Below are 15461 nucleotides of genomic sequence, written 5' to 3' on the forward strand. Positions count from 1 at the left end.
CAAAATTTTAGGTATTCAGTAAGATTTTAGACTTTAATTCTTTGTTCCTAGCTCTGCATGCACTTCTAAACTATTACTAAGTTATATTGATTTTCCCTTCAAATGTTTATTTCTTTGTCTACTGCTGCTCTCCCTGTTCAGGCTCTAATTTCTTTGAAATGTTGTAATAGCTTCTGTTTTTTCCTTGGCTGCCTGCTAGGTGGCAGTATTGTGTGTTGACGTGTGCTGTACAATGAAAGAAGTAAATGTCATTTCTGTTCTTACTTTACTATCTTTTAGAGTATTCTGCTTGTCCTCTGGGCCTATAAATCTTTAATCTCTTCTTCTTCTTTTGATAGTACACTTTCCTTAAAATGAAGGTTTGATGATCTCATTTCTGTGTTCAAACACTGTGAATGAGTCTTCACTGCCTGCAAAGTATGAAGTGTAAAGCCTTCTAATATTGTCCCACCTTAAGTATCTAGTTTTACTTCCCACTATATTCTTCTGCTTTTCTACTTCAACTCTTACCTCTGATATGTACACAATTTGACAGAATACTCTATATCCTGAAAATACTTTTTTTAATTTTGTGTGTTTTGTACCATGCTATTCCTTAATCTTACAGTGTTCTAATTGCTAATTTCTGACTATTAAAATGTTTTTCATTTTTCTCAAGTACAATCTAAACACTGCCTTTTTTTCTCAAAGCCTCCCTTAATAGTGTCTGTATGGTTTATGAGGCTTCTGTGGAGGGCTCATAGCATTTAGAGGAACAAACTAGTACTTTCATGTACTTAACGTGGATTCTTTGGACTGTAAACCAAGTTTTGTTTAGAGATATAAGCTGCATGCTTTGCATTTTAAACTGCTAAAAATCATAATATTTTGCTGCTTCTTTTGTGGATTTTCATAATTCATCTGTCTTTATGAACATTTCATTTTGTCCAGTTTTTAAGTGCAACAAAACTTCTTTTAAATTATGCATACAAAAATAAACATAGTAGATGTGAGTTAAAGGTAAATAAGGTATACTGTAAGACAGGTGTAAAGCTGTGGTAATGATATAGAAAGAACAGTACTCCGATCCCCCAAAATAAATAAAATAAAACATTGGGAATGTTTTGGAAAAATGAAAGCAGCATTGAAAAAGCCATAGCAGACAATCTTTTAAATAGTGATGCTTATGGTTAACATTTATTTAGCAGTTACTGTATGTTAGATCTGTACTTACTGTGCAAAATATTCACACAACAAAACATAAGTACTTTTTAGACGGTGAATTATGTCACTTAATTTTCTAATAACTTTTGTAAGATATATATATACTACATATATAATGCAGATACAAAGATGTATGTATAATAGATGAGGAAGTTAAAGCTTTGAGAGATGAATAATCTGTCCAAAGTTATCACAAAGCTAATACATGGCAGGACCAGAACTCAAACTAAGACTTCCATGATGACAAAGGACATAATTTTAAATATAATGTTATATTGCTTCTTGGGTACAGGTATTAACTAAACCTCCTGTTATAAGAAGCAGTGTATTAACAACATATCAATGGCACTTCTGATGCTAAACTTTGTTTCTTCCCTTTGGAAGCCAGAAGGTCTCTGGAGTATTTATTCTACTTAATTATCTAAAACTCTTGTTGTTAGTGACTTGTGATAAGATTTACCCTATGAAATAGTTGATTGTGAATCATTACTCCAGTGTCTAAAATCCTTGGAAGTAGTTTGAGCATATTTCACATTTCGTATCCTGTTCTCACTGTGTCTGTCATAGTGCCTTATAAATGTTTAATACGGAATACATGGATTCATGGTTCTCTGTCACCTTCTGGACAGCTCATTCTTCTTAACTCATGGTTATTAATAATATTTTTTCCACCATGGTACATATTTTCAACACTGTTTGGTTTTTATCTGAATAATAGATTATATTTTGTATTATACAGTATTTGTTCTCTGTTTCTGATATAAGACCTAAAGTAACAGAATTATTAAAACTGGTTTTTTGTGTGATTTTTGGAGCTAATACATTCTTTTCATCTTCGTGCACGTGTCTTATCTGCTGACATTTTTAATTAGTTAATTTTCCTAACTTTATTATAAATATTCTCAAACATAGAGAAGCATTGCTAGACTAGTTCAGTGAGCGTGATCTTACTTCCTCAGACTGAGTACCAGATGTTTTACCGAATTTGCTTCTCTATGGAGTGTATATGATTTTTTGAAACAGTTGAAAATAAGTTTATTACATACATACATCAAGAAATTGACCCTCTAATGTTTCAACACGCTGTTACTAAGAATAAGGACATTATCTTTCAGAACTCTAAGATACCATTGTCGCATCTAAGAAAATTAGATCTACTATCTTTCTTCACTTTAATTCAAATATATTACAGAATAGGAACCCTAGTGTATGTTTTGATATATTGTACAATACCTGTCGTGGTGTTTTCATTCATAGGCACTTAAAAAGATTTGATTCAATGGAGTGTTTTTCCATCTAGGATTTTTAGTTTTTTTATTGATGCATATAAAAGTATACACAGTAAGGGGTTTCATCATGGCATTTCCATACATGCATATACTGTTTTTGATTATATTAACCCCCTCTATTATTCTTTTTTTATACCTTTCTCCTCCCTACTCTTTTTCTTTTCCCCTTTACCTCCCTAGTAGTCATCTTTTACTTTCATGACCTTGGTTGTTTTGTTGTCTCCTGCCCCCATAGGGTTTTAAGAGTTAGAAACAACCTAAAACATTATCTTACAGTTCCGTGTTTTCAGATGAAGAAAATAAGATGCAGAACTGTTCTGAGCAGAACTGTGACTAGAAGCCAGATTTTTATTTCTCAGTATAGAAATCTTTTACTGTTACCAAAATTATCATTCATAGCTTGTGCCTTAAGGTTGTATTAAGTCTTGCGGCCCATAAACTCAACCTGTGTCACAGAGGAAGGATTCTTTTCGGACCATTGTTATCTTGGTGTGTGTATTGCTTTTTAAAAAGTAGAGTAGAGGAGATAACCTACTTTCCTGTCTGTTTCTAGGATGCTTTCTTAAATGTTCTTTATAAGTTGGAGTTTCTTACTCAATTTTATTAAAATAACAATTAGACATCATCAGTGATTATTTCCTGCCTTTACACGTTTTATAGTTGTATTTCTTTAGTAATTAAGATAAAATCTCTGTCATCCCAAATTGCCATTCCTATTGATACTTTTGAAGTATATTGACTTGGTTTCAATTACTTTTTTGAAAATAGGCTTTTAAATATATAAAAGTTCAGAATCAACAATTTAACATTTTTTTCCTAATTTTAATATTTTTTTCATTGTTTAGAATTCTAATTTACATGACTTATGTTCAAGCTTACTTAGGAAGGTTTTGCTAAATAAACTAGTAGAATTTAAAATATCACTTTTTTTTTTAAATTGTTTTAGTGAGTGTGTACAAATGTTATGACTGACTTTTTTGGTAACATGTCTTTTCCCTAGCTAATATTATAGAATACTAATTTATAATGTGTATCACATTTTATGTATTTTTGTTATTCATGAAGTTCTGTTTAGTAAACATGTTTAGTTTCTGAGCAAAGAAGTAAAAGCAAAAAATCATGTTTGGATTTATTAAGAATTTTATATAATATAAAATTTTAAGAATAGTATTACGAGGTATTCTGAAAAAATAAAGTTTTTGTATTTCTGACTATTAAATTTTCTTTCTTACAGTAAATCAAGAGGAGTTCATTGCTATTATGACTGGTGACATTTAAAGAATTTCAAGGATAAATAATAAGAATGTTACAGTAACCATCTTATATATTCTATTTTTGTGCCTGGAGCCATTTAGAAAAGAAACCAACTTAGTTCTTTTTTTCCAAAAGGACAAAAACTAAACATCTTCTGTTTTTGTATTTTACTACTGTTAAGTTTCTTTGTATGAACAGTGTTGTTAGTACTCAAATAGTTTAACTTTGCATTTACAATACAGGTTTTATATAAAGTTTTAAAAAAATCAAATGTGGTTGACATTCTTTGTAGGTTTTCTTTTTATTTAACACTAGTCATTTTATTTTGGTGCACATGTTTTTTCAGATTTTAATAAAATGTTTATTTTACTATTTTTTAATGTTTGGTAAGTTTCCTATCTTAGTTTGATTTCTAAAATCTGTTAACCCTCAGTAGGATATTTTCTTGATATGTGTTCACTAGTTTCTGAAGCAAAAATTGAAATACAGGTAGCAATAGAATAGCATATTTTTCCATTATATTTCATTGTTTGACATTCTGTGTTTCAATGAAAGATGATTCAACATAGGCCACATTTCTTTTTTTAAAAGTCATATTTTTCAATTTTGAAGGAACAGGTATTTTGTATATAAATCCATTTATTTTCACATATTATATTCTTTCTAGAACTCTTGGAATCTTTTATTTTATTTTTGATGCACTGGGGTTTGAACTCGGCCTTGTGCTTGGTAGGCAGGCACTCTTACCACTTGAGCCATTCTGCCAGCCATTCTTTTGGTATCTTAACATAAGTATTTCAGTTAAATCTAAATATTTCCTCCTTAAACTAAGTGAATAAATATAGTTTTAATCATATAACTTCTTGACAAAGTGAAAGATTTAAATTTTGGAATTTTGATAGTTAAGACTGATGAAAACAGAAAATGGTAAGCCACAGAAACAGTTTAAGGCTATATCTTGCCTATCTAAAGGAACATTTCACGATTTTTCAAAAGATAGACTTTCCAGGTATCGATGGACTTTTCTGCCTTGTAGAACTGTAATCTTAGGGGAAAACAAGTGATTATAACATCAGAAAAATGGTACCTATATCAAGCCTTCACTAATAATCCAGTTCCTGGTGATATGGCCTTTCCTAGAAGAAAGTTTGTCAATTTCAGTGATCTTTCTTTAAAATTCTTATTTTAAATTTAATATAATTTGAGGCACTTAAAATAATGTGAGCCTCCTAGAGTATCATGTTAAGATTTTTCCATTAGAAATTGAACAGAAAATCAGTAGGGAATAATAGAACAGTAGTGATATTTCAAACACTTATCTAGAAAGTAAGTTAATTATTCACCTAGAAAAACTTAATTTTGAATGTGAAATCACTGTTCCCAATACTAGTAATGTTCAGAGCCACAAACAGTTATTTAAATTTACCAAAAATTTTATCACTCTACTTGTGTCACTTGATTCCTAGGAATGTGAAGAATAATGCATAAAAATCTAGGCTTACTAGTCTTCTACCACTTTATTGGAACCACAACCTAAGATACTTTTCACCAGTTAGAGATACCTTCTTTGTTCTTTTCTTTTAATTCTTTTTTCTTATCTTCTTTGTTCTTAATATAAATACATCTTCTTTGTGATGTCAGTAGTTTTGTTTTTTCTGTTCTTAACCAAAAGTGAGGAAAAAGTGTTCACCTTGGCTGGTATTAGATTCTCCAGTGGATACCAACTGGTGTTATATAATTCAGCTCCATTGAATAGGTTAAGGCCTTAGTTCCACAAGATTGCTTCCCACTTCAGATACAAATTGCATGCCTTAGGAGGTGACTTGTGCTTCTGACCCATGAACTATAAATTAGAGGTTTCCAGTACCCCTCCTTGGTTCAATTAATTTGCTAGGGTGGCTCTTGGAACTCAGGGAAACACTGTTTATTATAAAGGATATTACAAAGAATACAAATGACCAGCCAGATGAAGCGATAAATAGGTAATATATAGGGTAAAGGGTATGGAACTTCAAGCCCTCTCCTAGGCACACCATCCTCTAGGCATCCCATGTGTTCAGCAATTCAGAAGCTCTCTGAACCTAGTCCTTTTGCATTTTTACGAAGTCCTCATTAAGTGGACATGATTTATACATCATTGGCCATTGGTGATAAACTTAACTTTCAGCACTATATTCTCCCTGGAAGTGGCTGTGTGGGACAAAATTTCTAATCATCTAAATACATGGTTGATTCCAATAGTGCTGCAATTGGAATGAAGAACTGTTGTTCTGGGGATGCTGACAGGAACAAGCTGACAGGAACAAGCTGACAGGAAGCAGCTGGATTCTTCCCACCTCCTGCCTTCTTGAAGCTTCTTTCTTCTACTCCTCCTGTTAGTGGAGCTTAACAATTCAACTGGCAAAGGAGAAATGTAGTTTTTACAGTCCCGGACCTACTATTACACATTTGAGTATAGAATAGTGATTTGGTACTATAGGAAAAAAAATGATGATAAGCACAACTGACTGTTTATTTTACTATCTGAACCAGGTTACTTAAAGTGAAGGGAAACTTATTTGCACTGGGACTACAGGTATAAGATAGAACTGGCTTAGGTAAACCAGATCATATCACCTGATCTACTAGTTCTGAGACTAGTAATCACTTAGTTTAGAGAGGTTATATGTTTTAATAAATTGGAGTAGATACTGTTAGAAAACCAAAGTTTGGAGGATTTAAGTAATGTGTTGAAGGTAAAAGGCAGTAACTGAATTGGAATTCGATCCCATGTTTTCTTCAGAGTTCACTCTTAAACTGTTAGGTTATACTTCTTAAAATGACTTTTTATAGATACAGTGGACCAAACCTCTAAAATGACAAAACATAAAAGAGAATTTGGGATTCAGAAGGTCAGCTGCAAAAACATGCCTAATTTAGCACGGCATTGTATTATGTGCTATTCCATGTGAGTTGGTGTCAGAACACTGAACTTGCACAGTAAGCCCACCTTAGTCACATATTTATTTATTACGTGCAGTATGGCCTGAACATGACTAATAGCAATAAATATGGAATAAGTAAAAATAAAAAACTCAAAAGCAAATAAAAAATTCTCATGCACACATTACACAGCTAAGTTGATGTGGAACTCTAAGCCCTGCGTTATCATCAATTATGTCTAAATTACGTGATCTGCTGTTTCCCTGCCCTTAATTTTGTGAAACAATGCCTCCCCAAAGCAAATGGTTCTCCCAAAGCAAGGTAAAAGTTAATGTTCTTAAGTGATAAAGTGAAAGTTTTAGATATGTTGAAAGGTGACAGGTCTTTAGTGGAAGTTGGGCCATGTTATGGGAATAATGAGTCAAGCATCTGCAGCACAGGGTGGAACTCTATTCCAAGCATTCTCAGTTTTTCCTCAGTAGCAGTCTCCATGGAATCACATACCTGCAAATACTAAGGGGCTACTGAATTCTTAACAATTTTTGTAGTCATGTAGGCAACACTGAAAAAGTAGGTGGGTTTAGAAAAGGAATAAATAAAACACAGTGTTAAGCAAATACTAAGAAAGTGCATGTTATTGAATAGTAAAGACTCATAAAAGGTTTTCCTATTGAGGGTAAAGTTTAGGAAAGCATTTTTTTCCTAATCTTTGTGGAGAAGATTTTATTGTAGGAATTGCTTGAAATGGAAGGAGCATGGGTTTATAATGGTTGTTAGAAGTATGTGGGATGGTTTTTGTTTGAGGCATTAAGCCAGACAGGAGGAAGGAGCAAGGTTCATAGACCTGAACCTGAGAGCTTCAAACAAAGGTCTTGTAGGTCTCAGAAAAGGTTCATTGGTCAGAGGGGATCAGTAGAAGTCATTTTAATAGTAGGATTATGAATTGGGTAGTTAGCAGGAAATCCCAGAATGAAATTGGCCAGTGAACGCTTGTTGAATCTTGGAAATCTTGGTTAAATAGCCTAGGTTCACCCATTGAAGTGGAATAGGTTTTCAGTTAGAATAGATAATTTGTTTACATTTCCTATTATGAATTCAGTACATTCCTATAGTTGAAGCATTCATTGAAGACTTCATCCTAGATAGTATAAAAATTGCTAAGGGAAATCCAAGTCTCTCTCTGAGATGTGTATGTTAAAGTTACCTCTATTAGGTGTACTCTTAATATTAGGTGTAACTATTAGTAATATCTAATTTTCTACAAAACCTAAATTGTTTTTTTATTAGATCTTAGGAAACCTAAGTAAGTCTTCTATTATTCTGAGAATATGTAAAATGTTTTCATTATGTGATAATTTTAGGAAGGTTACTGACATTTTATAGAATCAAAGATCAGGGTTACCTTCATTTTATACTTAATTAAAATATTTCAAAATAGACTTCCTTTATTCCATAATAAAAGAAATCAGGGATACTTAATAGAAACCCTACAGTCCGACATTTCTGATTTTAATATGCTTGTAACATTTGTCCAACATGCCACTGTGTTCTCTGAAAAAAGCGATCATTTTCTCTGTATGGCATTACCATAGACTGCCTATCCCCAGGGTCTTCCAAAAGGTCCATGTAAGCCTTACAGCAAGGAAACATGTGCTGCTATATAACATAAATTCTGGTGACTTACTGATGAAAGCTTACTTGTGATGGATGGCTCTTTAGAGTTAAAATCACTTAATATCAACTAAATGCTAAGTGATAAAAATATTTCCAAGTCATATTTCCTCCCATTGAAAACCCTTAAACAGCAGGTTAAAGATTTGGGGTTGACGTACTGGGAAGTAATCTTTCATTATAAAATGTGCATTTTGATTGTTTTGAAAGTTCATGCACTTAAAGTTCCTGCCAAACAGGTAGATGTAACCATACTTTAAGCAAGATCTACATTTCATTTTTTTAAAATTAAAATTAAAAGCATCCAATTAAATCTGAATAACTGGTTCAAACTAAACTTTCCAGTCTTGTTGGGTGATAATGGTTGATAATTTAAATCCTAAGGGATGCTGGGACATTTTTCAACATTGACAGTAAAAACAAAGTAACTCCCTCAAAAGGGAGTGGGGGAAAGGTACAAGATTTGGATTCTAAGAGTCATGTTTGTGAAAGAAAACTTTTCAGATCTAACAAGTTGGTTTCATGGCTTCATACTATATGAAAGTCATAAAAAAGAACAAAACTGAGAAAGATTAAAAAGTAGAAAAGTAAAAATGCGTTGTTATTACTCATTTCATTGTTTGGAAGAAGTAAATGAAATTATATTTGTGAAAATGTTTTGTGAATTGCAAAGATATATGAAAATATAAATAATAATTAGGCTTGTTCAGTAGTTTAAATTATTGGCATATGGGCCCAACTGCCTGCAGTTCTACAATTTGATCATGGGTTCTTCAGGGACTTAGGGAACTCTTGGGTGAACAAAGCCCCAGGGAGTTAGGATATTGCTTAGGGTAAATTTTTTTATTTTTTAATTTTGGCTTTTGCAGTGCTGGGGATAGAACTCAGGGTCTCATGCGTGCTAGGTAAGTACTATAACACTGAACTACATCTTGAGACCACTTGGGGGTAAATTCTAAATTTAGGTTAGTTTTTTTGGAGTAATTTCAAGTAGGTAAACAAACCAATATTCAGTCTACTTATAGGAAATACAATCTTATGTAGTCTGGATAAATCATATGCTGTTAACATTTGACTGAAATAAGCTGAAAAATTATATATTTCTACCTAATTTATTAAGGCCATTTCCCCCCTAATTATTTAAAAAGCTAATCTTGCTTCATAGCATCTATTAGGTTGTCCACTTCTAAAAAGTTAATTTGTGTAAAAATTTTTTTTAAAGTTCTTAGTTTCTATTTTATATTTATACTTTATATATTTTCCAAAAATTTGAAGCAAACTAAACTTCTGCACAAATAAAGTAAGGGGATTATGAAATTAGAAACAATAGATCACAAACTAGACGGAAGAATAAATAAATACAGAGGTCATGGTCAGATCCACCATGATTAGACAGACATGGAGGCCTAGGACAAGCAAGGCTCAGTTCTCATCAGTAATTATTGCCTTTCACCACTTTTGCTTTCACCCCATTTTCATCTGTAATTAGAGATGTACTGAGTTAACTTTGATAAGGGTCTCTGTTTTATAGGAGAAGGAAAAATGCTAGACTGCTGCTATTCCTTAGTACTACTATTCTATGAGAACCTGTTCTATATAATCAAGAGAAGTGTTCCAGGAATCCAAGCTGAGGTAAAAGATGAGGGCCTAGAAGTAAAAGAGAGCTTGATTTAGAATGACTTACAGTTTGGATTTAGTTTTCTGAAGATCTAATTCACATACTCATTTACTCAATCACACATGTTATATATACTAATAGGAACATGAGATTAAAGGGATTAAGATTGCTATAATGTTTGACCTAGTATGTTTAAATAGGAGTCAAGATTCTGATGAATTATACTTTGAGGAATACATTAAAAATATCAGTAGCTGCTCAGAGGTTCTTAAATTCAGGGAAACCAGAGATCTAGCATTATTATAGGGAAACTTGCAGGAGTCACAGGGGAATACTGAACTGCAGTGGGATACCGATGGCAGTGAAAGGACTGCCAGATAATTATAGGCCTGTGGGTTCAAGTGATCTACAATTCTTCAATCTGATCTTGGGTATTCTGGGGTCCACAGGATCTTTTAGCATGTGAGAATCAGTTTAAAAAAAGACAATATCATCAAAATTTCATTGTTTTCCCTGGGCTTGAACATTAGTTTTCAAGACAGTATGAAATGAAATCTGAGTTCCATGCTGTTCTGAAGTGATTATGCTTCTGGTGGGCATCTACTGATGGAATCAAATGGGAACATGTGGTTCTGGTTTCATTTTAAGAGCTTCCATTTCATTTATGCATAGAAGAAGTTGGCACATATTTCTCCCATTATCACTTGGTAAGGTTATCATCTAATGTAACCTAATGATAAACATTGTATTTCTTGGTACTTCAATTTAGTAATATCCTTGGTGAGCTTTCAATTAATAATGATTGTTCCTTCCCATCTAAGGAATGATTTGCCTTGTGTACATGAACAGCTATAGACTAGTAAGGGAAATCATTAGTTAGATTCTTTTTTCCCTTCATTTTTATTAGTATATATTTGTTGTATAAGGGGGATTCACTGTGACAATTCAGAATAGGCTTACGTTATACAATGGTTAGATCACCCTCACGATTTCTGCCCCCTCAACTCCCTGCCCCACTTAAATCAATTGCAAGAGGTTTTATTGTTCTATTTCATATATGTATATGAAGTCCATCAATCATACTCTCTCACCTTCATCTTCATTCATCCTTTCCCCTCCTAGAAGAACCTCTCCCAGTTCTTCTAGGAGAAGAAACAGTCCTGGTTTTCGTTATTAAATCTTAAGTCAGCGTTCAAAGGGGTTTCTTGATGTAGCCCCACTGTGAGTATACTTTACTTTGGTTAGTTCAGTGCCTTCATTACTCTCCATTAGCCCTTCCTTCCCACCCCCCATTATTCAGCAGCTTTCAACACATATTGTTACATACTCTACCTGCACAAATGTTACGTATTTTGATAGTGTTGATGCTCTCTTTTTCCCTTCTCTCTGAGTTCCATAGAGTAGTTCCCCATTACAAACATGTTGTACATATGTTTGTATATGATTATGTTTGGTTTTGGATATATGTGTATCTTTTGGATCTGTCTTCCACATATGAGAGAAAACGTGGCCTTTGTCTTTCTGAACCTGGCTTACTTCACTTAACATTATGTCCTCCAATTGCATCCATTTACCTTCAAACCACATGATGTCATTCTTTCTATGGCTGAAAAAAACTAATATTTTCTTGATTCATTAGTCAGGTGTAGGGCATTTGGATTGTTTCCATAGCTTGGCTGTTGTGTCATCAATTAGATTCTTGTAATTATGAATCTGGTGTTGAAAGGCTCCGTTATATTGCATATTAAATTTTGTTAATATTATCGAGTAAAATGTTATTTTGGGGAGGATTTTAAGGGGGAAGGGCTTGATTCCTGCAATTATGAATATTAAGTGAAAATTTACATGTAGAGAAAATGACAATCTATAGACCTTCTATCTTCCTTTTTTAACTAACGAGTTTTTCTCTTAAAGTTTTCCCTGTACAATATTTCTTCAAGGAAAAAAGTACTTAAACCAACTTCTCAAATGTGGATTTGGATTCCACAGAAAAATAGGACAAATATATTTTCAGTCTCCACTAGGGGGACCTATTGCTGCAACTAAAAAAAAATCCAATCTGAAGAAAAATATGCATTTTACAGGACAGTTACATGCTATTTACAGTTTTTATTTTTTAAAGGGTATATGCTTATTTAAAAATACTTTATATTCCACATAATGGTATTTTGCATGCTATTTTATTTTACATTGTACATATAAAAATAAAGTACAAAATAGAGAAATAAGACAGTTTTTATGATTTGTTAGTGTTAATAGGATTTTTAAATACAATGACTGGGGTCAAAATATAAAGTCAGTTTTTGAGAATAAATTGTATCTTAAATGCCTACATTATTGCCTATAGAATGCAGGAAAGTATTTTTCTTAAAACACATGCTTCTAAATTTTACTAATTCAGTGTATTTTATTCCCCACTCCTAGCTTTTGTCTGGGACTTAAAGGCTTATGGTTTTTCTGAAACATTTTCATACTATAATATTTATAACCACCAAGTGGGTGAGTTCTGTAATCACAAAATGAGTAAATCTTGTCTCACATTTGATTGTGAGGACATTCTGTTTTGTGTTTTCAATTACATATGTTTTCTCAGCATTACATACTTCCTGTTTGTTCATATGTACTATCCTATTTGCTTATACTCATTTCTCTTAATTTTCCTTAATTTTTACTTTTCAAATACTCATGTGAGGGCTCTATAGTTTTCTCTTTTCTAATGTTTTTACTTGGCTCATATGACTATCTGATTTTATTTTGATTAGAAGTAATTTATATGAGTGGTTCTCAGTGGTGAATAGTTTCTAAGTACTGTAGAATAGATGTCACTTTCCCCATTTTTCAGATAAGGAAATGGAGGCTGAGAATGATTACATTATTTGGCAATGTAATGTTCTCTGTCTTTTGATTCTAGGTCCAGAATTCTTTCCAAAATACACAATTGACTTGAACATATCCCAGACATAGAGTAACCATTGTTTGAAGCATATTTCTTTAATGTAGACTGTGAACTCATAATTTGAGTAGTAGTGGGCATTTTGTTCCAGACATGTACTTCTGTATGAGAAATGTCTTGCAGTGGGATAATCTGCTGTCTGATAATTTCTGTTGTCCTTATTAAATGTCATCACACAGTACTTTATATGTGAGATGTAAAAGATTTTTTATGTCCTTTACACATTTGGCTCAACAATGTTGTAATGATATCTTTGAACTGCTTGCTTACATACACACACACACACACACACACACACATACACACACACACACACAGATACAAAGCCATTTTTCTTCCCAAAGAAAAGGATTAGCTCTGAGGATAGAATGCAGTTCAAGCATAGTTAAATGAAAATGTCTCTTAGGCATGAAAACTTTCACTTACAACAAGAGAAATGCAAAATTAAAGTGCATTGAGTACCATTTTTACACATTCAGTTATTTATATGATATACCTTGTTAAATTCTAGGAAGTCAGGAAATAAATAAACCACTCTTCCACTATTGGGGCTATGAATTGGTACCATCTCCATGAAGCACAATTGGCAGTATCACCATAACACTTAACCCAACATGCTTCTTGAAAATTTCCATGTATTTATATATGGAAATATATATATATATATATATACTTAGGGACATGCAAAATTTTGTCTAAGCTAGTCATTATAGGTTTGTTACAGCAAAAATTAGAACAAATATCCCTTGATAGGAAGTTGATTAAGTAGACTTCATATAACTGCTAAAAAGAACAAGCAAGAGCTTTATAATGATACATAAAGAGCTTTAAGCAATAGTAAATAAAAACTGCAAAGTACAGAACAGTCTTATAATAAACTATCTTTTGTGTAAAAGGGGGAGAAATAAGAATATATATTTATATTTTATGTACATGAAGAAACTTGAAGGACATCCAAAGGACTAATAAAAGTGATTAACTGCTTGGGACTGGGACAAAAGAGGCAACTGGGAGGCCAAGGGACAGAGTAGGAGAGAGAATTATTTTTTAGAATTATGGCAGCATTCTACCAATTAAAATATATATATGAGCGCAAGTGAGGATGGGGGAAAGAGAATATGTAAGTCAATGTTTAAGTAGTAGAATATAAGTTTGCTATCTAAAATTATAGCAAAGAGATATTTCTAAAAGGCATACACCAACAAGTACAAAAAGAATGGAAGAAGAAACAGCAAAAATTTGGAAGCTAGAAAGCAGAGGAATGAATGATACTGACTCAGCAGACCTAGAAAGCCAAATTCTTTTTGCTGATAGTGGGAAAAGCTGAGATGCTTTCACACTGCAGAATATCCAGGAGGTTCAGGAATTGGCATATCCACGTGCCTCTGGAAATGAGTTTGAAGGTGGGGTAAAAATAAGTGGATCGGTTGAAAGCCCCTATAAGATATTATAAACAGTTAAATAAATCCCCAGTTGCATAGCCAGACAACTTCCCTTCCATAGTCTGAGAGTATATTAGAGGTTTAATTTCTAAAGTAGATTAAAAAAAGCAATATTGAGATATACCAAAAAGGAACAGTGGAAGAAGCAGTAATTTGCTAAGAAAAAATGACGGATTAAGCATTTTCATACTGTATCCATACTCTGTCACCTCTCCCTACTTGGCTGACAGAGCTCTGGTAATCCAGACTAGGTCTGAGATGCTTCCTTATGAAATACAGCCAGTCAAGAAAAAAGACACCTGGGAACTAATGAAACAACCAGACAGCACACCCTAGAGTAGAGATCATTCAGAGCTTGCAAAAATATATTTTAGTATCTCACTCTTAAATATGAAAAAATTTAAGATTATCAAGTAACTGAGGAAAGATTTTAATATGGAAGATAGACTGTACAGGATGCTGTTGTACTGCCAAGATTTGTCCTTCCAGGACCAAAGCATTCTTTCCTGTAATTACTGGTGATGTTGGCTGCTGAGGGCTTACAGCTGAGAAGCTAAAAGATGCTACATTGTCCAAGGTTGCATCTGTTCCTGAAGCACATCCCATATTTGAAGACTAGATGAGATGTAGCATGAAGATTGAGGCCACAAAGTCATAGTTCCCTTGCCTTAATTGGGAATGACTCTAACTGGGAATGACTCTACAGTCCATCCCAGTTCTATAGCCTCTTCTACCCTCACTAGCTATTGTAACTGCATCACAATTCAGCTTTTTAGTTCACACAATCCTGCTTCCTTCACTTGTTTAAAAGTATTGTTCTCAAAGGCATTCCCCAATTAACCATCTGCCCCTAATTTTGGACTCAGAAAACCATACCTATGAGAGCAAATAACAGGAAAAAAAAAAGGAAGATAAAGATTAATAACTTCTGATAAGAGAAGATATTATATCCATGATACAAAAGTAAGATACTATTCAAAGAACATAAAAGAGCTTCTGGGAATTAACATGATGGGAGAATGAAAACTTCAATAGCTGAATTAGATGATACAGTGAAGGAAATCTCAGAAAGCAGAATAATAAAAACAGGAAAGAAATGTTATTTAGAA

At 33.0% G+C, this 15461-nt stretch overlaps 1 protein-coding gene across 2 annotated transcripts in view; it reads left to right on the top strand.

The window, feature by feature from the left end:
- Nucleotides 1-15461, top strand: part of Cetn3 (centrin 3) — a 49151-nt gene that overhangs the window by 10331 nt on the left and 23359 nt on the right. Inside the window, exon 5 of one of the 2 annotated variants that reach the window (XM_074077104.1) lies at nucleotides 3727-4126. The exons of the other annotated variant lie outside the window; for it this stretch is intronic. Coding sequence (XP_073933205.1) covers nucleotides 3727-3770 — 44 coding nt within the window. The 3' untranslated portion in view covers nucleotides 3771-4126. Of the gene's footprint in view, nucleotides 1-3726; nucleotides 4127-15461 lie in introns of those variants that run through there. 2 annotated transcript variants of the gene reach the window in all.

The sequence above is a fragment of the Castor canadensis genome, chromosome 6 (genome assembly GCF_047511655.1).
Source record: "Castor canadensis chromosome 6, mCasCan1.hap1v2, whole genome shotgun sequence".
NCBI classification, from domain to species: Eukaryota; Metazoa; Chordata; class Mammalia; order Rodentia; family Castoridae; genus Castor; species Castor canadensis.